General features: G+C 44.5%; 1 protein-coding gene across 3 annotated transcripts in view; it reads left to right on the top strand.

The window, feature by feature from the left end:
* The first annotated feature begins 1156 nt into the window (after window positions 1-1156).
* Window positions 1157-24307, top strand: part of DDX46 (DEAD-box helicase 46) — a 75848-nt gene continuing 52697 nt past the window's right edge. The window contains exons 1-6 of one of the 3 annotated variants that reach the window (XM_055233042.2): window positions 1157-1364; window positions 6584-6772; window positions 9790-9933; window positions 15627-15723; window positions 18853-19018; window positions 23038-23189. In XM_055233042.2, the coding sequence (XP_055089017.1) occupies window positions 1348-1364; window positions 6584-6772; window positions 9790-9933; window positions 15627-15723; window positions 18853-19018; window positions 23038-23189 (765 nt within the window). In that variant the 5' untranslated portion in view covers window positions 1157-1347. The remainder of the gene's footprint in view (window positions 1365-6583; window positions 6773-9789; window positions 9934-15626; window positions 15724-18852; window positions 19019-23037; window positions 23190-24307) is intronic. The other 2 variants (XM_063611563.1, XM_055233043.2) reach the window with 2 other exon arrangements.

Raw genomic sequence — 24307 nt, 5'->3', positions numbered from 1 at the left:
TTCAGAATTACCTGGGAAGCTTAAAAATTCCCAGTGTACAAGAAGCACTCCAGGCCGATTAAATCAGAACATAGGGGTGGAACCCAGGCTTCTATTTTATTTATTAATATTTTAGAGATGAGATTTATCTGTGCTACCCAGGCTGGAGTCATCATAGCTCACTGCAGCCTCAAACTCCTGGGCTCAAGTAATCTTTCTGCCTCAGCCTCCCTGGCTCAAATGATCCTCCCGCCTCAGCCTCCCAAGTAGCTAGAACCACAGGCGTGCCAGCACACCTGGCTAATTATTCTGCTTATTTTTTGTAGAGGGTCTCACTATGTTGCCCAGGTTGGTCTTGAACTCCTGGGCTCAAGCCATCCTCCTGCCTCGGCCTCCCAAAGTGCTGGGATTATAGGCATGAGCCACCATGCCTGGCCCTTTTTTTGTTTTTTTTGTTGGTTTTATTTTTAAGCTTCCCAGTGCAAGCAATGTTGAGAACTAATCTTTTGCCAAAGTATTTTTAGCTCTTCGTTCTCTACTAGGTTAAAACCTACTGGGTCTTCAAATCTCACTTCAGAGTTCACTTCCTCAGGAAACGTTTTTTCTGAATCCCTCTCCAAAAGTGGACTCTCCTTGCTGTATTATACCTACTTGTGTTTTTAGTCAAGTCTATTATTATTATTATTTTCTTTGCAGAGACGAGGGCTACGTTGCCCAGGTCTTGAATTCCTGGGCTCAAGCGATCCTCCCGCCTCAGCCTCCCAAAGTGCTGGGATTTCAGGCATGAGCCACTGTGCTGTCTTTAGTTATCTCTGTTTCCCGGGCTAGACGTGAGCTCCGCAGGATCTAGCGCAAGCCTGGCATACGACAACATAAATAAATGAGTGAATGTATACATTAATAAACAGCGTGTATGGCGAAAGTTGCCGCATTATTTGGCGCAAATTAAGGCAAACATCAGCCTGCCTAGGATGCCTCTTTGGCTCTGGCGCGAAGCACCCTCACGGGCCGGCGAGGCTGAGGCGCTACGCTCCGTCTCACTAATCAGCGGGGCGTGGTGCGGGGGTCCGGGAAGACTGGGCGGGGCGAAGGCATCACCTTTCGATGCGGCCGGCGCTATGCGCCCTCCAGTCGAGGTGGGGCGCTGTGGAAGAGCGGCAGCTTCCGGTCGGCTTTTCTCTTCCTTCGGCTGCCGGCGCCCGCACGTCCTGTTTTCGTTGGCCGCGCTGGGATGGCCGCCGCAGCTGTAGCTGCTGCTAGTGCTTAGCGCTGGTGTTTGCCCGGCGCTGAGGGCAGCGCAGCCTCCTTGTTTGTCCGGTTCGCCTGTGCGTGGTACTCAAGGGCACCAGCATTCACGCGGTCGGCAGCATGGGTCGGGAGTCACGGTGAGGCAGAGCGCCGAGCGGGCTAGCGGGCGAGCGGCTTCTCGGAGTCGGGAAAAGAGGCGGGAGTTGAGGTAGCCGCGGGGCCAGGCCTGGCGCGGCCCCACGTGCGGCCAGCGCTGCCCCGCGAGCATTGGAAGGGCTGGGGGACCTCGGCTGAGGAAATAGTTGTGCTTGGGCCAGCAACGGCTTCCCCTGCACTACCATCGGAGGGTTCGAGCCCCTGGAGCGGGAACAACCCTCCAGGACGTTAGTGATTGGGCACCACATCCCGCCACTTCAAGGGAGCCTGCCCAGATTACTTCAGTCAGAAGTGATCCCAGTTGGATTGCTTATTGCTTCGCGTTTCCAACATTTCCTCGACTCCTGTCATTCTGTATTTTAGTTCTTTGTGCGCGTATGATCTTTTCCCAAGTTACTTGAAAGGAGCGTGTGGGCAGACATTTTTACCGCATCGACAGCACTGTACACGACTAGGCTTTTACTGGGCTACGATAAATACTTGTTGCGTGGGCATTTACTTCGCAAATAGATTTCGTATTTAAGCAGGTAACTTTGTTACCTGCTTTGTTACCTGCTTTTCTGTCCTTTTGAAGTTGTGGACTGCGAGCTCTTATTAGAACTCATTAGATCTCATCACAACTTTAGATTGTTGATAGATTGTTAGGAACCTTGAGATTTTTATGTTAAAAATGACTATTTGTTACGTATTTAGCAATGACTGAAAGATATTTTATGTCTAGGAACAATGAAGGCTTTTGTTTTTAGTGCCAACAGTTCTTTGTTGAGGTACAATTAACAATCAGGGAAATGGACAAAACGTAAGGGTAAAGCTTGATGAAATTTAGCAAATATATAAACCGTGTAATCGTCACCTGGATGAAGATAAAAAATATTTCTTTTTTTTTTTTTTTTTTTTTTTTGACGGAGTCTCGCTCTGTCACCCAGGCTGGAGTGCAGTGGCGCGATCTCGGCTCACTGCAAGCTCCGCCTCCCGGGTTCACGCCATTCTCCTGCCTCAGCCTCTCCGAGTAGCTGGGACTACAGGCGCCCGCCACCACGCCCGGCTAATTTTTTGTATTTTTTAGTAGAGACGGGGTTTCACCGTGGTCTCGATCTCCTGACCTCGTGATCCGCCCGCCTCAGCCTCCCAAAGTGCTGGGATTACAAGCGTGAGCCACCGCGCCCGGCTAAAAATATTTCTTTAACTACAGAAAATTCCTGTGATGGTGTTTTAAATCTCCTGAAGGCTGTCCAGACCAGAAATCTGGAAGTGATATTTATTTGACTCATTCTTCTCTCTCACTGCCCACAGCCTGTTAGATTCTACATCCTTTCCCCATTCTGGTTGTCCCTGACTTAATTGAGGCCCTAATTATTTATTGTCCAGACTACTACACTTGTTTTAAATTGATTATTCTCTGAATTTATTGTCTTCCTCTGCTGCTCTCCTAATTGTTAGATCCCTCACACTACAGCCAGAGTGACACTTCTGAAGTAGAGATAAGATCATGTCAGCCGGGCGCGGTGGCTCACGCTTGTAATCCCAGCACTTTGGGAGGCCGAGGCGGGCGGATCACGAGGTCAGGAGATCGAGACCACAGTGAAACCCCGTCTCTACTAAACATACAAAAAAAATTAGCCGGGCGTGGTGGCGGGCGCCTGTAGTCCCAGCTACTCGGAGAGGCTGAGGCAGGAGAATGGCGTGAACCCGGGAGGCGGAGCTTGCAGTGAGCCGAGATCGGGCCACTGCACTCCAGCCTGGGCGACAGAGCGAGACTCCATCTCAAAAAAAAAAAAAAAAAAAAAAAAAAGATCATGTCATGCCCCTGACTTAGTCTCCATTGGTTCCTACTGCTTCCAAGATGAAATTTAAACTCTATGACAGCCTTCAAGGCCCTTCACAAGAAGGTCCATTCTAGCCCGTCAGCCTTCTCCTTTACCTCTCTGCTGTGCATGGCCTGTGCTCTAGGTTTGTTCAGGGAAGCATGAAAGGCTCAGAGGTGGGAAGGCGCAACGTGTTAGAGAAATAGCTAAAAAGTCCAATTTTTCTGCATGTGTAGGTTTCATGAAGGGTTTTTATCTTTTTTGAGAAGTAGTAGGAGGTAGGTCCTGAATAGGACTTGGGCCCAGAAAGTGGGTGGATTGTAGATTTTGAAGATCAGAATTTGTTTGTGAACCTTTGAAGATTTTGAGTAAACAGTGTGTAATGGAATCAGAATTCTCCTTACAGCAATGAGTAAGACTTAATGGAAAAGTAATAGAAACGGGAAGACCACAGTCTTTGAGAATCTCCTAGGTAGATGTGTCTGATACAGAATAGTGACAGTTGGAACTCTGTGGAGGTGATATAATGTGAAAGGAATTACAGAGGTGAAATTGGTATTACTTGGTTGTTTTTTTGTTTTTGAGACAGGGACTTGCTCTGTCGCCCAGGCTGGAGTGCATTGAAACAATCTTGGCTCACTGCAACCTATGCTTCCCAGGTTCAAGAGATCCTCCCACCTCAGCCTCCCGAGTAGCTGGGACTACAAGCGTGTGCCACCATGCTCTGCTAATTTTTGTATTTTTTGTAGAGACAGGGTTTCACCATGTTGCCGAGGCTGGTCTCAACTCCTGAGCTTAAGCTCTCTGCCCACCTTGGCCTCCCAAAATGCTGGGATTACAGGCATGAGCCGCTGTGCCCAGCCAATTGGTGTTTTACTTATTGTATCGAATGAGAGCAAGAGAAAAATATTGATGATAACTAATGTTTTGAGCCTAGTGACTGGAAGTTGGTATGATTAATGGTTTGGGGAGAGAAGGGTAACAAGTTTGGGTTTCTACAGGTTGAACTTGAGGTACTTGAGAGATAATCAGGTGCATTCATCTCCTAGTGATCTTATTTAGATTTATAGCTTTAAATAGGCTTTATACACTAATGGCTGTCCGGTTTATATTTCTAGAGAAACCTCTTCCTTGAACTCCAGGCTAATATTTCAACTACATACTATATATCTCCACTTGGATACCTAATATTCTGATCCACCTTCTCCCTAGATCTATTCCTCCCTCAGCCTTCCCATCTTAGTAAATGGCAACTGAGTGATTTCTCTCTTGCTGTCACACTTGACAGTTAATCATTAAATCCCATCAGTGCTAGCTTCAAGATATCCAGATTTTGATATTTCTCAAAATCTTTCCACCTTCCATTTTGATCTATGCCACCACTATCTCATGCCTGGATGATTGCTATAGTGCTGGTCTTTGCTAATCCTGCCTGTTCTGTCTCCTTTTGTCCTTGCCTCCCTTTGTTTGGTTTGTTCTTCTCTCAGCAGCCAGAATAATACTTTAAAAACATTAGGCCAGGTGCAGTGGCTCACACCTGTAATCCCAGCATTTTGAGATTACATTAAGTGGGAGGATTGCTTGAGCCCAGGAGTTCGAGACCATCCTGAGCAACATAGCAAGACTCCATCTCTACAAAAATAAAAAATAAAAATAAATAAATAGGTGGGCATAATGGCACACGCTTTTATGCTTTTGGTCCCAGCTACCTGGGAGACTGAGGTGGGAGGATGCTTGAGGCCGGGAGGTTAAGACAATCCTGAGCAACATGGTGAGACACCATCTCTACCCAAAAAAAATAAATTAGTGGGCGTGGTGGTGTGCGCCTTTGGTCTCAGCTACTCTGGAGGTCGAGGTGGAAGGATTGCTGGGGCCCAGTAGGTCGAGGTTACAGTGAGTGGCAATCGAGCTGCTGCATTCCAGCCTGGGCAACAGAGTGAGACCTTGTCTCAAAAAAGAAATTAAAAAAAAATAATAAAAAGGCTGCATGCGGTGGCTCATGCCTGTAATCCCAGCACTTTGGGAGGCTGAGGCAGGTGGATCACCTGAAGTCAGGAGTTCCAGACCAGGCTGACCAACGTGGTGAAACTGCCTCCTCTACTAAAGATACAAAATTGGCTGGGCGTGGTGGTATAGGCCTGTAATCCCAGCTGCTCGGGAGGTTGAGGCAGGAGGATCTCTTGAACCTGGGAGGCAGAGGTTGCAGTGAGCTGAGATGGTGCTATTATTGCATTCCAGCCTGGGCAACAGAGTGCGACTCTGTCTCAAAAATAAATAAATAAAATAAAATAAAAATAATTAGCTGAGTGGCCAGGCGCAGTGGCTCACGCCTGTAATGCCAGCACTTTGGGAGGCTGAGGAGGGTGGATCACGAGGTCAGGAGATCGAGACCATCCTGGCTAACACGGTGAAACCCCGTCTCTACTAAAAATACAAAAAAAAATTAGCCTGGCGTAGTGGCGGACGCCTATAGTCCTAGGTACTTGGGAGGCTGAGGCAGGAGAATGGTTTGAACCCAGGAGGCGGAGCTTGCAGTGAGCCGAGATTGCACCACTGCACTCCAGCCTAATAATTAGCTGAGTGTGGTGATGCATGCCTGTAGTTCCAGCTTCTTGGGAGGCTGAAGTGGGAGGATTGCTTGAGCCCCGGAGAGTTGAAGTTGCAGTGAGCTGTGATCACACCACTGCACTCCATCCTGGATAACAGAGTGAGGCCTGTTTCTAAAAATAAAAATAAAAACATTAACAAGGTTGTGTCACTCCTCTGCTTAAAGTCTTCCAGTAGATTTTCATCTTGGTATAAAAGACAGAGTCCTTATATAATGGCCAGTAAGGCCTTCCAGGTTTGGCTTCCCTGCTGTTTTTCTGACCTTGTCTTATGGCACACTGTGTCACTCTTTCAACACTAGGCACAACTGGCATCCTTGCCGTTCCTTGAACGCACCAGTCAAGCTTCCTCTTTAGGGACTTTGCATTTGTGCCTTTTGCGTGGAAAATTCCCTGTATATCTGCATGGCTCCTTTATTTCCTCCAAGCCACTGTAACAAATGTCATATTTCTATTGTATATAAACATATTATATACAGTGTTTGTTTCTTCACTTGTCTGCCGTCTTTTCCTTTACCAGAATGTAAGCTGCCTGGAGCTCAAAGGCAGGAGCTTGGTCTGTTTTGTTCACTGTCCTTGCTTCTCTTTCAAGACAGATTTTCCACCTCTACATGTGTCTGTGCTGAAGCAGAAGGGTTCATTTTTTCCCTCCTAATTTTAGAAAAATTCATAAAAAGTTCTTTGAGTGTTAAATTTGTCTGCTGAAATTATTTTTAGAAAAAATTAATAAAATATAATAGAAGCTAATGGTGTTTGCTGAACTTAATCTCTGACTTATTATTGTTCTAGCCACTATCGAAAACGATCGGCATCCCGGGGTCGCTCTGGAAGTCGGTCTAGAAGTCGCTCACCCTCAGACAAAAGAAGTAAACGTGGAGATGACAGACGGTCTAGAAGTAGAGATAGAGATAGGAGGAGAGAGAGGTCTCGTAGCAGGGATAAAAGAAGATCTCGGTCACGGGACAGGAAGCGTCTGAGGTAAGAGATTAATTAATTTCCAAAGGACCAGTGATAAATTGTGCCTTCTCAGCTATAGCAGGCTTCTTGAAAAGTATGTTTTCAACTGGAGTTCGGTGGCCCAATTGCAGGCCCTTTTCTTTATCCCCAACTTGTTTGATTAGACCCAGAAGGATGTGCCTACAAAGACTCTATCAAACAGTTTTTTTTTTTTTTAATGTCTTTTTTAAGACAGACCCTCACTCTGTTGCCCAGACTGGAGTGCAGTGGTATGATCTCAGCTCACTGCAACCTCCACCTCCTGGGTTCAAGCGATTCTCGTGCCTAAGCCTGCCAAGTAGCTGGGATTACAGATGTGCACCACCACACCTGGCTAATTTTTGTGTTTTTAGAAGAGATGGTGTTTTGCCATGTTGGCCAGGCTGCTCTCGATCTCCTGGCCTCATGTGATCCTCCCACCTTGGCCTCCCAAAGTGCTGGGATTACATGTGTGAGCCACCGTGTCCGGCCGTTAAACAGTGTTTTTAGTTTGGAAACTTTAGGCTGTATTTCCTGTAACCCAAAGATATCCCTTGAAGCCCTCTGAGGGACATAGAAAATGAAGTAAAAAGTAAAGCAATAAGTTATATTCAAGAGGGTTCTATTCCAATTCTGCTGCAGGAGAGCTGACCAAGGTGTTAATTTTCCTTCTTTTTTTTTTTTTTTTTTTTTTTTTTTTTTTTTTGCCACCCTTGTTGAAATTTGTAAAATTTCCTTCCTCTCTCCCTACTTCCCTCCCTTCCTTCCTCCATCTCTCTCTTCCTCCCTCCCTATCTCCTTCCCTTCACTCTCTCTCCCTTCCTCCCTCACTCTTTCTCTCTCTCTCTCTGTTTCTTTATTCATTTTGCTAAACAGTGTGTTTAGAGCAGCCTCTAAAGCAGACAGAAAAAGGAAACAAAGCAGACCCTCTCCAAGCCTCTTAAACTATTTTAATGAGCTGTCATGGATTTAAACTAAAGAGCGCCTTAATCTTTTTTTTTTAATTAATTTTTTTTTTTTTGAGACAGAGTCTCACTCTTCACCCAGGCTGGAGTGCAGTGGCACGATCTCGGCTCCCTGCAACCTTCGCCTCCCGGGTTTAAGTGATTCTCATGCCTCAGCCTCTTGAGTAGCTGGGATTATAGGCATGCTCCACAACGCCTGGATAATTTTTGTATTTTTAATAGTGACAAAGTTGGCCAGGCATGGTGGCTCACACCTGTAATCCCAGTACTTTGGGAGGCCAAGGTGGGTGAATCACGAGGTCAGCAGTTTGAGACCAGCCTGGCCAACATGGTGAAACCCCGTCTCTACTAAAAAAAAAAAAAAAAAAAAAAAAATTGTCGAGGTGTGGTGGTGCATGCCTGTAATCCCAGCTACCTGGGAGGCTGAGGCAGGAGAATCGCTTGAACCCAGGGGGCAGAGGTTGCGGTGAGCAGAGATCATGCCATTGCACTCTAGCCTGGGCAAGGAGCAAAATTCTGTCTCAAAAAAAAAAAAAATTAGCCAGCATGTTGGTGCATGCCTGTATTCCCAGCCGCTCGGGAAGCTGAGGCAGGAGACTTGCTTGAACCCAGGAGGTGGAGGTTGTAGTGAGCCGAGATGGTGCCACTGTACTCCAGCCTGGGCGACAGATCGGGACTCCATCTCAAAACAGAAAAAAAGAAAATAATCTGTGCACACCACACCCAGCCAATTAAAAAAAGCTTTTCATAGAGATGGGGGTCTTAACTGTGTTGCTAGTGGCCTCCCAAAGGGTTGGGACTATAGGTATGAGATACCATACCTTGCCCAGTTTCTCATTAAAATAGGAAAGGAAGACAAGGTTGTGTTGTGAGTGGATCACAGAAAGAATTTAACTTTATCCTTTTCAGACATTGGAGTACATTGGTGTTACATAGGATTCAGGGAAAATATTCATCCGTGACAATGTGGGTAGTGCTAACTAATTCATTTTCACATTTCGTGGTCCTAGGAACAATTTCACACAATTAATTCAAGTACTTAAGTGAAAATGGTTATTTAACATTTGGTCTTTGACTTCTGGGTGTGAAAGTAGAATCACAAAATTTTAGAGCAAGAAGGATTTGAAAGATGTCTAGTGAAGTCTCCATATTTTATAGATGATGAAACTGAGACCCAGAAAGTTGGAGATCTGACCTGTATCATGTCATTAGTTACCAGGAGTAGCAGGATAGAAATTCTTGCCTCTTCATCTTCAGATCAGTGATCTTTTAGTAGACCCATTATGCCCATCCTTATACTTAGGTTTAGGCTATCTGAAACTAGGTATTCTATCTTAGACCATCGATTTTCAGCCGATGTTAATTACAGATTTATTATGTTTTTTTCACAAACATCTTTATGAAATCAGTATTCTCTGGCCCGGCATGGTGGCTCACGCCTGTAATCCCAGCACTTTGGGAGGCTGAGGCAGGCAGATCACCTGAGGTTGGGAGTTCGAGACCAGCCTGACCAGCATGGAGAAACCCCATTTCTAAAAATACAAAATTGGCTGGGCATGGTGGCACATGCCTGTAATCACAGCTACTCGGGAGGCTGAGGCAGGAGAATCGCTTTAACCCAGGAGATGGAGATTGTGGTGAGCTGAGGTCGTGCCATTGCACTCCAGCCCGGGCAACAAGAGCAAAACTCTGTCTCCAAAAAAAAAAAAAAATTGGCTGGGCATGGTGGTGCACATCTGTAATCCCAGCTGCTGGGGAGGCTGAGGCAGGAGAATCACTTGAACCCAGAAGGCAGAGGTTGCAGTGAGCTGCAATTGTGCCACTGCACTCCAGCCTGGGTGACAGGTGTGAGACTTTGTCTTTAAAAAAAAGAAATAAATAAATGAGTATTCTCATTTTTTTCATTGAACACTTATAAGACTTGGCTTTACTTCATTGAGACCTCCGCCTTTAATAATGGTAGTGATTAAGATTCTTTCAATGTGGGACAGAATCCTGATCTGAAATAGTAGCTCCATTTGGTCATAGAATAAATGAAAAGTGTCCCCCTTTCAGACGTTCCAGAAGTAGAGAGAGAGACAGAAGCCGAGAGCGAAGAAGATCTCGAAGTAGAGACAGGAGACGCTCAAGGAGTAGAAGCCGGGGCCGGCGATCCCGATCCTCCAGTCCTGGAAATAAAAGCAAGAAAACTGAGAATAGGTAATGTTATCATTGGGCTGTATCTATAGTGCAGACTGGGGACTGCTTCCCTTCTCTGCGCCTTTCTTTTTTTCTTTTAAGTTTATATTTATAGAGAATTAACTGCATTTGCTCCTACCATGAACTGTTGGCAGTGTTTTATTTTAATTGGTTATAATGTTTATAATTCAACTGCAAAGTAATAGATTCTGTCAGTTTTAACATTCAATACATTGTATTCTTACTTAATACATACTATTGATTTGTATTTTATAGACATCTTTGTAGAAACTCTGTCATTTTCTTTTCAGATAGGGTCTCACTCTGTTGTCCAGGCTGGAGTGAAGTGGCAGGAACATAGCTCACTAACCTTAAACTTGTAGACTCAAGCAGTCCTCTCACCTAGGCCTCCAAAAGTCCTGGGATTATAGGTGTGAGCCACTCTGCCCATTCTGGAAGTTCTATTTCAATTAAAAACGAAATATAAATTCAGAAAAAGTGAGCAAAATATAAACATATAGTTTTTTAAGGTTGGGCGCGGTGGCTCTCGCCTGTAATCCCAGCACTTGGGGAGGCCGAGGCAGGCGGATCACGAGGTCAGGAGTTCAAGACCAGCCTGGCCAACATGGTGAAACCCCGTCTCTACTAAAAATACAAAAATCAGCTGGGCGTGGTGGCACATGCCTGTAATCCCAGCTACTCGGGAGGCCGAGGTGGGAGAAATGCTTGAACCGGAGGTGGAGGTTGCCATGAGCTGAGATCGCACCATTGCACTCCAGCTCTGGGCAACAGAGCAAGACTCTGTCTCAGAAAAAAACAAACAAAAAAACATGTAGTTTATTAAGTAATTATAAAGCAAACATCATATGCCCACCATCAAAGTCAAGAAATAAAACATTGTCAGTATTGCATAAGTCCTCCATTTATCTTCTCTAACCTAACTCTCTACCTTGTAGGTGAAATCACTGTTGACTTTTGTGCTAGTAATTTTTTTCATTTCCTTATAGTTTTACACCTGCATTTGCATCTGGAAAAAAATAATTTAGATTTATGTTTTCTTTTTATCTTTACATGAATGGAGTCATGTGTTCTTTTGTGTCTTTGCTCAACATTGTTTGAGATTCACATGTTACTTATAGCAGTAGTTCATTTTCGTTGCTGAGTAGTATTCTGTGGTATAAATATCCCATAATTGTGTGTGTGTGTGTGTGTGTGTGAGCAACAAGGCTGTTTATTTCATCTGGGTGCAGGCGGGCTGAGTCTGAAAAGAGAGTCAGTGAAGGGAGGTTGGGGTGGGGCCGTTTTATAGAAAAGGAAGATTAGAAAGAGGAAAGACTCAGCAACGCTTGGGGTTGGGACTGAGGGGACAAGTGGGAGGGAAAGAAGGAAGATTTGGGACGAGTTGCATGGGAACAGAGACTAGGGAGGGACCGATGTGTAAAAGAATGTCTGGATGTCAGGCACCTCAGACCGTTTGCCCATTTTATGAATTGGTGAGATGTTCCTTGGGCTGGTCGGTCTGAGGACCTGAGGTCGTAGGTGGATCTTTCTCACGGAGCAAAGAGCAGGAGGACAGGGGATTGATCTCCCAAGGGAAGTCCCCCGATCCGAGTCACGGCACCAAATTTCACGCACGTCCGTGTGAAGAGACCACCAAACAGGCTTTGTGTGAGCAACAAGGCTGTTTATTTCACCTGGGTGCAGGCGGGCTGAGTCCGAAAAGAGAGTCAGCAAATATCCTATAATTTATCCATTCTGCTGAAGATGGATGTTTGTTTTAATTTTGGGGCTATTAGCTTTTGTGTATGTATCACCTGGTATATATACGCATAACTTTTTCCTAGTGTGCATTTCTAGGAGTGAAAGTGCTTGGTTGTAGAATAAACATAGCTTTATTTTTAGTAGTTAATCTCAAATTGCTTTTCGAAAAGTTTGTACTAATGATACTTCTACTACCAGTGGATGAGAATGCTGTTACTCCATACCCTTTTCAGTATTTGGAATTGTCAGCCCTTTAAATTTTTACCAACTGGATAGATGTGTAATAACAATATTGTTATTGTTTCAGTTTGCATTTCTCTGATTAATAATGAAGTTGGAGTTGAATACTTTTTTTTTTTTGAGACAGAGTCTCTGTTGCCTAGGCTGTAGTGCAGTGGCACAATCTCAGTTCACTGCAAGCTCTGCCTCTGGGGTTCAAGCAATTTTCCTGCCTCAGCCTCCCAAGTAGCTGGGATTACAGGTTCCCGCCATCATGCCCAGCTAATTTTTATGTTTTTAGTGGAGATGGGGTTTTGGCATGTTTGCCAGGCTGGTCTCGAACTCCTGACCTCAAGTGATCTGCCCGCCTAGGCTTCCCAAAGTGCTGGGATTACAGGTGTGAGCCACCGCGCCCAGCCAAGAGTTGTCTTAAAAGTTAGAGAAATTAGGCCGGGCGCGGTGGCTCACACCTGTAATCCCAGCACTTTGGGAGGCCGAGGTGAGCGGATCACCTGAGGTTGGGAGTTCGCGACCAGTCTGACCATTGTGGATAAACCCCGTCTCTACTAAAAATACAAAATTAGCTGGGCGTGGTGGCGTATGCCTGTAATCCCAGCTACTCGGGAGGCTGAGGCAGGAGAATCACTTGAACCCAGGAGGCGGAGGTTGCAGTGAGGCGAGCTACTCGGGAGGCTGAGGCAGGAGAATCGCTTGAACCCAGGAGGCGGAGGTTGCAGTGAGGCGAGATCACACTGTTGCACTCCAGCCTGGGCAACAAGAGTGAAACTCCTTCTCAAAAAAAAAAAAAAAAAAAAAAAAAAAAGTTACAGGAATTAAGACAACGTGCAATTTGTTTAGCAGTGGACAAACAGATTAGTGAACCATGTAAAGAGCCCAGAAAGGCATCCATACACATGGTAATTTGATAGATGACAGAGGTGATGATGTAATAAGTGGAGAATTTTTTTTTTTTTTTTTTACAGCCTAAGTCTCGTTCTGTCGCCCAGGCTAGAATGCAGTGGCGCAATCTCGGCTCACTGCAACCTTCGCCTCCCAGGTTCAAGTAATTCTGCCTCAGCCTCCCGAGTAGCTGGGACTGCAGGCGTGTCCCAACATGCCCAGCTAAATTTTTGTATTTTTTAGTAGAGATGGGGTTTCACCGCGTTAGCCAGAATGGTCTCGATCTCCTGATCTTGTGATCCACCCGCCTCGGCCTCCCAAAGTGCTGGGATTAAAGGCATGAGCCACCGTGCCCAGCCAGAAAATTTTTTAAATTGCTCTAGGGATGTCTAGTATCCTTTTATGAAATAAGACTGCCTACCTTATTCTGTGTACAAAAAGCAATTCCAAAGACCAAATTAGATGGCAAAATTCTAAACCTTTTAGAAGTTTGTACCAGAGAGTATCTTCTTCACCTCTAGGTATCTTACATCAAATCTGGAGGGATTTCTAAACTACTTTAAAAAGCACCAATTATAAAGGAGAAAAAAAGATCGACTAATTTGATTACATTAAAATTAAGAAATTTTATTCATTATGAGATGCCGTAAGTTGGGGTGCATAAACAAGTTGGGTTTATTCCAAGAATGGCAGGTTATTTTAACATTAGAAAATCATTAGAAGTCCGGGTGAAGTGGCTCACGCCTGTAATCCCAGCACTTTGGGAGGCTGAGGTGGATGGATCACGAGGTCAGGAGTTTGAGACCAGTCTGACCAACATGGTGAAACCTCGTCTTTACTAAAAATAAAAAATTAGCCAGGTGTGGTGGCACACACCTGTGATGCCAGCTACTCAGGAGGCTGAGGCAGGAGAATCACTTGAAACTGGGAGGTGGAGGTTGCAGTGAGCCGAGATTGCGCCACTGCACTCCATCCTGGCCGACAGAGAGAGACTCTGTCTCAAAAAAAACCCCAAAAATCATTAGAACATTAGAACATTTGAAATGCATGTCCCTTGGGATTTTAAATGTTACTACATATGTAAATTATCTTGCAGAATATTAAGATATTGGTCTATTACTTCATTTATCACATTTTAACTATCCTACCTGTAAACAAACTATATTGTTTGTATGTAGTATGTTCAGTTTTTCTTGGGTTGAATTTCCAAGTATTTAGTAATGCTTCCCGTTAGTTTCATGGGATTAACTTTTTTCGTTATATTTTCAAGGTTTTTTTTTGAGGCAGAATCTTCCTCTGTCATCAGGCTGGAATGCAGTTGTGCAATATCAGCTCATTGCAGCCTCTAACTCCCTGGTTCAAGCTATTCTTCTGCCTCAGCCTCCTGAGTAGCTGGGATTACAGGCACGTGCCACCATACCCAGCTGATTTTTGTATTTTTAATAGAGATGGTTTTTTTTTTTTTTTCTTTGAGATGAAGTCTCGCTCTTGTCTCCCAGGCTGGTGTGCAGTGGTGCAATCTCGGCTCACTGCAACCTCCACCTCCCGAGTTCAAGTGATTCTCCTGCCTCAGCCTCCCACCCCCGCGTAGCTGGGATTACAGGCGCCTGCCACCAAGCCCGGCTAATTTTTGTACTTTTAGTAGAGACAGGGTTTCACCATGTTGGTCAGGCTGGTCTAGAACTCCTGACCTCATATGATCCACCTGCCTCGACCTCCCAAAGTACTGGGATTACAGGCGTGAGCCACCGCGCCAGGCTGAGATGGGGTTTCACCATGTTGGCCAGGATGGTCTCGATCTCCTGACCTCGTGATCTGCCTGCCTTGGCCTCTCAAAGTGCTGAGATTAGAGGCGTGAGCCACCATGCCCAGCCTCCAGGTGTTTATTAATGGAATATGAAAACACAGTTGACTCTTAGAAGTTTATTTCTTACCTAAATATTGGAATTCAAGTCTAATAAGTGTACTTATGTATTTTTTGTTTTAATTTAATAGAGACGAGGTCTCACTGTATTATCCTGGCTGGTCTCGAACTCCTGGGCTCAAGTGATCTTCCTGCCTTGGCCTCCCAAAATGCTGAGATTACAGGCATGAGCTGCTATGCCTGACCCAAGTGTTTTTTTTGTTTGTTTTTGTTTTAAAAAGAGACAGGGTCTCACTTTGTCACCCAAGCTCGAGTGCAGTGATGGGATCATAGCTGACTGCAGCCTCGAACTGCTGGGCTCAAGTGATCGTCTTGTCTCTGCCTTGTTAGTAGGTAGGACTGCAGGTGCACACCACCATACCCAGCTAATTCTTAGTATATTTTGGAAAGATTGGATCTTGTTATGTTTCCCTGGCTGATCTCTTTAACTCCTGTTTTCAGTTGATCCTCCTGCCTTGGCCTCCCAAAGCGCTGGGAATATAAGTGTGAGCCACCTCACCCCACCTGTAAAAGTATTTTAAGGCCGGGCGAGGTGGCTCACGCCTATAATCCCAGCACGTTGAGAGGCTGAGGTGGGCAGATCACCTGAGGTTAGAAGTTCAGGACCAGCCTGGCCAACATGGTGAAAACCTGTCTCTACTAAAAATACAAAAATTATATGAGTGTGGTGGCTGGCACCTGTAATCTCAGCTATTCGGGAGTCTGTGACAGGAGAATCGCTTGAACCCGGGAGGTGGAGGTTGCAGAGAGCCGAGATCGCACCATTGCACTCCATTCCAGTCTGGGCGACAGAGTGAGACGCTGTCTCAAAAAAAAAAAAAAAAAAAAAAAAAAAAAAAAGTATTTAAAAATGAATGTTTCTAAGTACAAATGAATGATATTTCTCTTGTCTCTTTTATGTTTTTGGTAGATCTAGGTCCAAAGAGAAAATCGATGGTGGGGAAAGTTCTAAAGAGAAGAAAAAAGACAAAGATGACAAGGAGGATGAAAAAGAAAAAGATGCTGGCGTATGTTTATTAACTTAAAAATAATTTTTTCTCTTTCTTTCTTTCTTTCCTTCCTTCCTTCCTTCCTTCCTTCCTTCCTTCCTTCCTTTCTTCCTTCCTTCCTTCCTTCCTTTCCTCTTTCCTTTCTTCCCTTTCTTCCTTTTCTTTTCTTTTCTTTTTTCTTTTCTTTGCTTTGCTTTTCTTTGCTTTTCTTCTTTCTTTCTTTCTTTTTCTTTCCTGTGTGTCTTTCTTTCTGTCTGTCTGTCTTTCTGTCTTTCTTTCTTTCTGTCTGTCTCACTCTGTTGCCCAGGCTGGAGTGCAGTGGCACATTCTCGGCTCCTGAGTTCAAGCGATTCTCCTGCCTCAGCCTCCCAAGTAGTTGGGACTATAGGCATGCACCACCATGCCCAGCTAATTTTTGTATTTTTAGTAGAGACAGGGTTTCACTGTTTTGGCCAGGCTGGTCTTGAACTCCTGACCTTGTGATCCACCTGCCTCGGCCCCCCAAAGTGCTGAGATTACAGGTGTGAGCCACCGTTCCCGGCCATCAAACTTGTTTCTATGGGCCAGGTGTGGTGGCTCACGCCTGTAATCCCAGCACTTTGGGAGGCCGAGGCGGGTGGATCATGAGGTCAGGAGATCAAAGCTATCCTGGCTAACATGGTGAAACCCTGTCTCTACTAAAAATACAAAAAAAAAATTAGCTGGGCATGGTGGTGGGCACCTGTAGTCCCAGCTACTTGGGAGGCTAAGCCAGGAGAATGGTGTGAACCCAGGAGGCGGAGCTTGCAGTGAGCCAAGATCAGGCCACTGTACTCCAGCCTGGGTGACAGAGCGAGACTGTGTCTCAAAAACCAAAACAAACTTGTTTCTATGCCAACAAATTTTTTTCTTTTTCTTTTTTTTTTTTTTTTTTTTTTTTGTGATGGAGTCTTGCTCTGTCACCCAGGCTGGAGTGCAGTGGCACGATCTTGGCTCACTGCAAGCTCCACCTCCCGGGTTCACGCCATTCTCCTGCCTCAGCCTCCCGAGTAGCTGGGACTACAGGCACCCGCCACCATGCCTGGCTAATTTTTTTGTATTTTTAGTAGAGACGGAATTTCACCGTGTTAGCCAGGATGGTCTCGATCTCCTGACCTTGTGATCCGCCTGCCTCGGCCTCCCAAAGTGCTGGGATTACAGGCGTGAACCACCACGCCTGGCCATTTTTTTCTTTTTAATGCTGTAAGCTTTATTTTAAAATAACCAGATGTGAAAGATAAAAAAGGAAGATTAAATAATATTTACCCTGTGGGAAAATTTTCTGAAAGAAGTTGCACATCTATACACAATATCTGTTTTTACATACAAAGTGCGGTCTTACCATATAAACATTATCAATTGCCTTCCAAAAAATTTGTATAAATTTAGACTTAAGGCTGGGCACAGTGGATCATGCCTGTAATCTCACCACTTTGGGAGGCCCAGGCAAGTGGATCATCTGAGGTCAGGAGTTCGAGACCAGCCTGACCAACATGGTAAAACCCCGTCACTACTAAAAATACAAAAATTAGCCAGGCGTGATGGCACATGCCTGTAATCCCAGCTACTTGGGAGACTGAGGCAGGAGAATCACTTGAACCTGGAGGCAGAGGTTGCAGTGAGCCAAAATCACACCATTGCACTCCAGCCTGGGCAACAAGATCGAAACTCTGTCTCAAACGTGAAGGCCAGGCATGGTGGCTCATGCCTATAATCCCAGCACTTTGGGAGGCCAAGGTGGGTAGATCACAAGGTCAAGAGATTGAGACCATCTTGGCCACCATGGTGAAACCCTGTCTGTACTAAAAATACAAAAATTAACTGGGTATGGTTGTGTGTGCCTGTAATCCCAGCTACTCGGGAGGCTGAGGCAGGAGAATGGCTTGAACCCCGGACTTGGAGATTGCAATGAGCTGAGATCCCGCCAGTGCACTCCAGCCTGGTGACTGCGAGACTCTGAAAAAAAAAATGTAGACTTAAGAATTTAGACATGAGGCCAGGTGCTGTGGCTCACGCCTGTAATCCCAGGAATTTGGGAGTTCAAGCAATTCCCCTGCCTCAGCCTCCTGAGTAGCTGGGATTACAGGTGCATGCCACCATGCCCAGCTAATTTTTTGGTATTTTTTGTAGAGATGGGGTTTCCCCCTGTTGGCCAGACTGGTCTCGAACTCCTGACCTCAGGCAATCCGCCCGCCTCTGCCTCCCAAAGCACTGGAATTACAAGCATGAGCCACCGTACCTGGCCTATTCATTTTTTTGAGACAGAGTTCTGCTCTTGTTGCCGAGGCTGGAGTACAATGGTGTGATCTCAGCTCCCTGCAACCTCCGCCATCTGAGTTGAAGCAATTTTCCTGCTTCAGCCTCCTGAAGGAGGAACTACAGGAATGGAGAACCATGCCCAGCTAATTTTTGTGTTTTTAGTAGAGACAGGGTTTCACCATGTTGGCCAGGGTGGTTTCCAACTCCTGACCTCAAGGGATCCACCAGCCTCGGCTTCCCACAGTGCTGGGATTACAGGTGTAAGCCACCATGCCTGGCCATAAACTTGTATTTTTTTAATAACACAGAGTCTCCCTTTGTTGCTGAGGCTGATCTCAACCTCCTGTGCTCAAGGGATCCTTTAGCCTCAGCTTCCCAAGTAGCTGGGACCACAGACATGTACCATGTGCCTGGCCACAAAATTTCTTTATCATGTTGATGTCGTTTATTTTCTAACTTGTAATAGAAAATTGCTTTTCATAGAGGCAATTTTGGAGGAGTTTAGGGGATTAAAATTGAGAATAACTGGGAAACTTTGCTTGCTAATTAGTTTCTATTGTTAGGAAGAAATAAAGTTTATGTGTGCATAATGCTTGTAAGTAAAATCAGATTAATTTATGGTGTTTGAAATCTATCTTTTGGCTTTGTTATATGAAGATGCTTTTTTTGTGATTTCATTTTGGTAATATATTTGTGTGTATATTTATAAAGGTGTGTGATCTAAGTCTACCCTGAGGAGTTTGTATATATGCCTTTTTTCCCCTTCTTTTACTTTGAAGAACTTACTGGAATGTCACTTGGAGCAAAATTATTAAATTTGGTTTTGCTTTTTATTTTCCCCCATCTCTTTCTTTCTTTTATTCCCTCAAGAACTTTGACCAGAATAAGCTGGAAGAAGAAATGAGAAAGCGAAAAGAAAGAGTAGAAAAATGGCGAGAAGAGCAACGTAAAAAGGCTATGGAAAACATAGGAGAACTGAAAAAGGAAATCGAAGAGATGAAACAAGGGAAAAAGTGGAGTTTAGAGGACGATGATGGTATATTTTTTAGCCTAATAGCTTGTATAACACCTCATGTAGAATATTATATGAATAATATTTCATAAGGGGTTTTTAATCTTTTTTATTGTTGAAAACTATGCATACAACGCTATTTACCATTTTCATCATTTTCAGGTTTCAATTCAGTGATAAGTACATTTGCAGTGTTGTGCAGTCGTTACCACTGTCTGTTTGCATAACTTTTTCATCATTCCACGCACAAACTCTGCACCTTTTAAATAACTCTGTGACGCCTTTTCTCGCTACTTCTTGTGACCTTTGCTCTATTTTCTTTTTTTTTTTTTTTGAGACAGAGTCTCGCTCTGTCACCCAGGCTGGAGTGCAGTGGCGCGATCTCGGCTCACTGCAAGCTCCGCCTCCCGGGTTCACGCCATTCTCCTGCCTCAGCCTCCCAAGTAGCTGGGACTACAGGCGCCCGCCAACACGCCCGGCTAATTTTTTGTAATTTTAGTAGAGACGGGGTTTCACCGTGTTAGCCAGGATGGTCTCGATCTCCTGACCTCGTGATCCGCCCGCCTCGGCCTCCCAAAGTGCTGGGATTACAGGCTTGAGCCACCGTGCCCGGCCCCTTTGCTCTATTTTCTGTCTCTGAATTTGTTTAGTCTAGCTACCTCACATAAGTGGAATCATAATAAATACTTGTCTTTTTGTGTCTGGCTTATTTCACTTAGCATAATGTCTTCAAGGTGCATGTATGTTGTAGCATGTTGGAATTTCTTTATATAGCTGAATAATATTTCACTGTATATATATGCCAAGTTTTGTTTGTTCATTCACCTGCCGTTGGATAATTTAGTTGTTTCCACCCTTTCGTTATTGTTAGTAATGCTCCTATGACCATTGGTGTATAAATATCTGTTTGAGTCTCTGTATTGAGTTCTGTGAAGTATATACCCAGAAGTGGAACTGAGATTGTAAAAGCTCCTTTTAATATTTATGTTGTAATTTGAAATACAGAATTGTGTTTAGTAAGCATCACTGATTTTACTTTAGAATGAATCATTGAGTGCTATTAGGCGTAGCCAGTAAATAGCTCTTTAATATATTATACCAATGTGAATGTTAGTAAGGAGAGTAAATTAAGGGCATGCTTTCAAGTCCCTCCTCTGATTTTTCTTTTCTTTTTTATGTTTTTGGAGATAGAATTTCATTCTGTTGCCTAGGCTGGAGTGCAGTCTCACGGTCATAGTTCACTGCAGACTTGACCTCCTGGGGTCAAGTGATTTTTCTGCCTCAGTTTCCAGAGTAGCCACCATGCCTGGCTAATTTTGTCTTTTTTTCTTTTTTGACGGTCTCGCTCTGTCACCCAGGCAGCACTGCATTCTCCGCCTCCCATGTTCAAGCTATTCTCTTGCGCCTCAGCTTTTCAAGTAGCCGGGATTACAGGCACCTGCCACCATACCTGGATAATTTTTGTATTTTTAGTACAGGTGGGGTTTTGCTATGTTGGCCAAGCCGGTCTTGAACTCCTGACCTCAGGTAATCCTCCCACTTTGGCCTCCCAAAGTGCTGGGATTACAGGCGTGAGCCACCATGCCCAGCTAATTTTGTCATGTTTTGAAGACCCAGGGTATCGATATGTTACCCAGCTAGTCTTGAGCTCCTGGGGTCAAGAGAGCCTGCTGCTTTGACCTTTCTCAGTGCTGGGATTATAGGCAGGAGCCACTGTGCCTGGCTGCTGATATTTCATAATTGAGGATGGAAACATTTCCCTTCTCATCTGATTTTGACTTTTGAGATTTTAGTAAAGTAGAAGATTGTAGAATTTTATAGGAAAATGGGATTTTGGTCCATTATCTGTGAAAGTTCCAAAGAATGGTTTAAGTAGATTCTATCTATAAGTAGTCATGATGTCTTTTTTTTCGCTCTATTGCCCGCGCTTGAGCGTAGTGCCGTGATCTCGGCTCACTGCAGCCTCTGCCTCCCGGGTTCAAGAAATTCTCTGCCTCAGCCTCCTGAGTAGCTGGGATTACAGGTGTACACCACCACGTCCAGCTAATTTTTTTGTATTTTTAGTAGAGACGAGGTTTCACCACATTGGCCAGGTTGGTGTTGAACTCCTAACCTTGTGATTCACCCGCCTTGGCCTATTTTTAGTAGAGATGGGGTTTCACTGTGTTGGCCAGGCTGGTCTCAAACACCTGAACTCGTGATCCGCCTGCCTCGGCCTCCCAAAGCAATGGGATTACAAGTGTGAGCCATCACGCCCAGCCAAGTAGTCATGATGTCTTAATTCTAGACAATCTAATCTTTTTTACATAACTGAGATATGCTATCTTCTGTGATTGAAAGGTAATTGAAAGAAAAGAAATACAGTTGACCCTTGAACAACTTGGTAGCTAAGCACACCAACCCCCACACAGTGAAATATCCATATATAACTTTTTACTCCCCAGAAACTAAGCATTAACTGCTTAATGTTCACCAATAACATGAACAGTTGAATAACACATACTTTGTATGCTTTATGTATTGAATACTGTATTCTTTTAATATGGTAAGCTGGAGGAAGGAATGTTATTAAGAGGATTAGAGGCTGGGCGCGCCGGTGCATGCCTGTAATCCCAGCACTTTGGGAGGCCGAGGCAGGTGGTTCACAAGGTCAAGAGATGAAGATCATCCTGGCCAACATGGTGAAACTCCGTCTCTACTAAAAATACAAAAATTAGCGTGGTGTGGTGGCACACACCTGTAGTCCCAGCTATTTGGGAGGCTGAGGCAGGAGAATTGGTTGAACCTGGGAGGTGGAGGTTGCCAGCAGTGAGCCGAGATGGTGCCACTGCACTCCAACCTGGCAACAGAGCGAGAGACTCTGTCTCGAAAAAAGAAAAGAATTACAAGAAAGAGAAAATATACTTACTGTCCATTAAATTGAAGTAGATCATCTTAAAGGTCTTCATCCTTGTCATCTTCACATTGAGTACGCTGAGAAGGAAGAAGAGGAGGAGGAGTTGGTCTTGTCTCTGGGGTGGCAAAGGCGGAAGAAAAATTACTTCCATGTGGACCCATGCAGTTCAAACCTATGTTGTTGAGGGATCAACTGTAATTGAAAATGTCATTTAGCTGGGGTCAGTGGCTCACGCCTGTAATCCCAACACTTTGGGAGTCTGAGGTGGGTGGATCACAAGGTCAGGAGTTCGAGACCAGCCTGACAAACATGGTGAAACCCCGTCTCTACCAAATACAAAAATTAGCCAAGTATGGTGGCGTGCGCCTGTAATCCCAGCTACTCAGGAGGCTGAGGCAGGAGAATTGCTTGAACCCGCGATGCAGAGGTTGCAGTAAGCTGAGATCGCGACACTGCACTCCAGCCTGGGCGACAGAGCAAGACTCCGTCTCAAAAAAAAAAAAAAAAAAAAAAAAAAAAAAAAAAAAGGCCAGGCGTGGTGGCTCATGCCTGTAATCCCAGCACTTTGGGAGGCCGAGGCGGGCAGATCACGAGGTCAGGAGTTAGAGACCATCCTGGCTCACATGGTGAAACCCCGTCTCTACTAAAAATACAAAAAATCAGCCCGGTTACTCGTCAGGCTGAGACAAGAGAATGGTGGGAACCCAGGAACCCGGAAGGCGGAGCTTGCAGTGAGCCGAGATTGCACCACTGTACTCCAGCCTGGGCAGCAGAGCGAGACTCTGTCTCAAAAAAAAAAAAAAAAAAGTGATTTAGCAGAGCAAGTTTGTAGTTCTGCATCCACCTGTATAGCTGTAAAATCTATTATTGGAGATCACCTTTTTTGGCATAATTAATCTTTTGACCCTTTTACAACCAATTTATATTCATATTTATTTTGTCATCGTTAATATTCAAAAGTAATACATGCTTCATGTAAAAATGGAAAAACTTCAGAATGTGAGCATTTGAACTGCTGGATGGCTGGAGTAATTGGAAAAGGGGTGTTTGGGCAGTGGGAGAAAAGGTTAGAGAGGTGGGATGTGGTCTGATTGTGAAATAATGCATTTTGAAACATGTTTAAAGAATGTGTATTCTGGTATTTTAGATGATGAAGATGATCCTGCAGAAGCTGAAAAGGAAGGAAATGAAATGGAGGGTGAGGAGTTAGATCCATTAGATGCTTACATGGAAGAAGTGAAAGAGGAAGTAAAAAAATTTAACATGAGAAGTGTAAAAGGTGGTGGGGGAAATGAAAAGGTATGGAATTTCTTATTTTTAAAGATTTCTGTTTCCTCTTGGGTAACTTCAGTTTTCCATTGCATTGTCCTACTGATTTGCATGACTTTATAAAGCTAACAGTTTTCTTTCTCCTCATCTGAGAGATGGCAGTACTTTTTCTAAGTACCAGAGATACTGGTAAATTTTAGCTATCAGTGTTCTTTCGAAAGTCACTCTTCTAACACCATCAACTTCGTTTAATATCTTTGCTTACATATTAACCTTTTTAATAAGTTCTCTGGAGACTTCTCTAGCACTCCTGTCTTTGATACTCTTTTTTTTTTTTTTTTTTTTGATACAGAGTCTCTCTTTCTCTTACCCAGGCTGGAGTGCAGTGGTGTGATCTTGGCTCACTGCATCCTCCACCTCCCAGGTCCATGCAGTCTACCTACCTCAGCCTCCCAAGTAGCTGGAACTACATGTGTGCACCACCACACCTGGCTAATTTTTGTATTTTCCTAGAGATGAGGTTTTACCATGTTGCTCAGGCTGGTCTCGAATTCCTGGCCTCAAGTGATCCACCTGCTTCAGCCTCCCAAAATACTTGGATTACAGGCATGAGCCACCATGCCCAGCTGTGTCTTTGATACCCTTGATGCCCCTCACTTTATTCTATTTTTCCTCTTTTTCATAGCATTTATTACATTTTGACAAATTATATAATTTTTTTGTGTTTACAGTATGTCCCTTCTCCCTTCTAAAATGTAAGCACTCTAAGGGCAGTGACTTTTACCTGTTTTGTTTATTGATTTATTCAGGCTCCCAGTACAAGCCCCTGGCTTGCCTAGTGATTGGAAAATACCATTTAGTAGTATTTTGTTTCATTTTATTTATTTATTTATTTTTTCCTGAGACAGAGTCTCGCTCTATTGCCCAAGCTGCAGTGCAGTGGCGCAATCTTGGCTCATTGCAACCTCCGCCTCCCGAGTTCAAGCAATTCTCCTGCCTCAGCCTCCCAAGTAGCTGGGATTACAGGTGCCTGCCACTACGCCCGGCTGTTTTGTATTTTTAGTAGAGACCGGGTTTCACCATGTTGGTCAGGCTGGTCGCGTACTCCCGACCTCAGGTGATCCTCCCGCCTCGGCCTCCCAAAGTAC

The sequence above is a fragment of the Symphalangus syndactylus genome, chromosome 11, assembly GCF_028878055.3.
Source record: "Symphalangus syndactylus isolate Jambi chromosome 11, NHGRI_mSymSyn1-v2.1_pri, whole genome shotgun sequence".
Classification (NCBI taxonomy): Eukaryota; Metazoa; Chordata; class Mammalia; order Primates; family Hylobatidae; genus Symphalangus; species Symphalangus syndactylus.
This window is presented reverse-complemented; position numbering and strand designations above follow the sequence as displayed.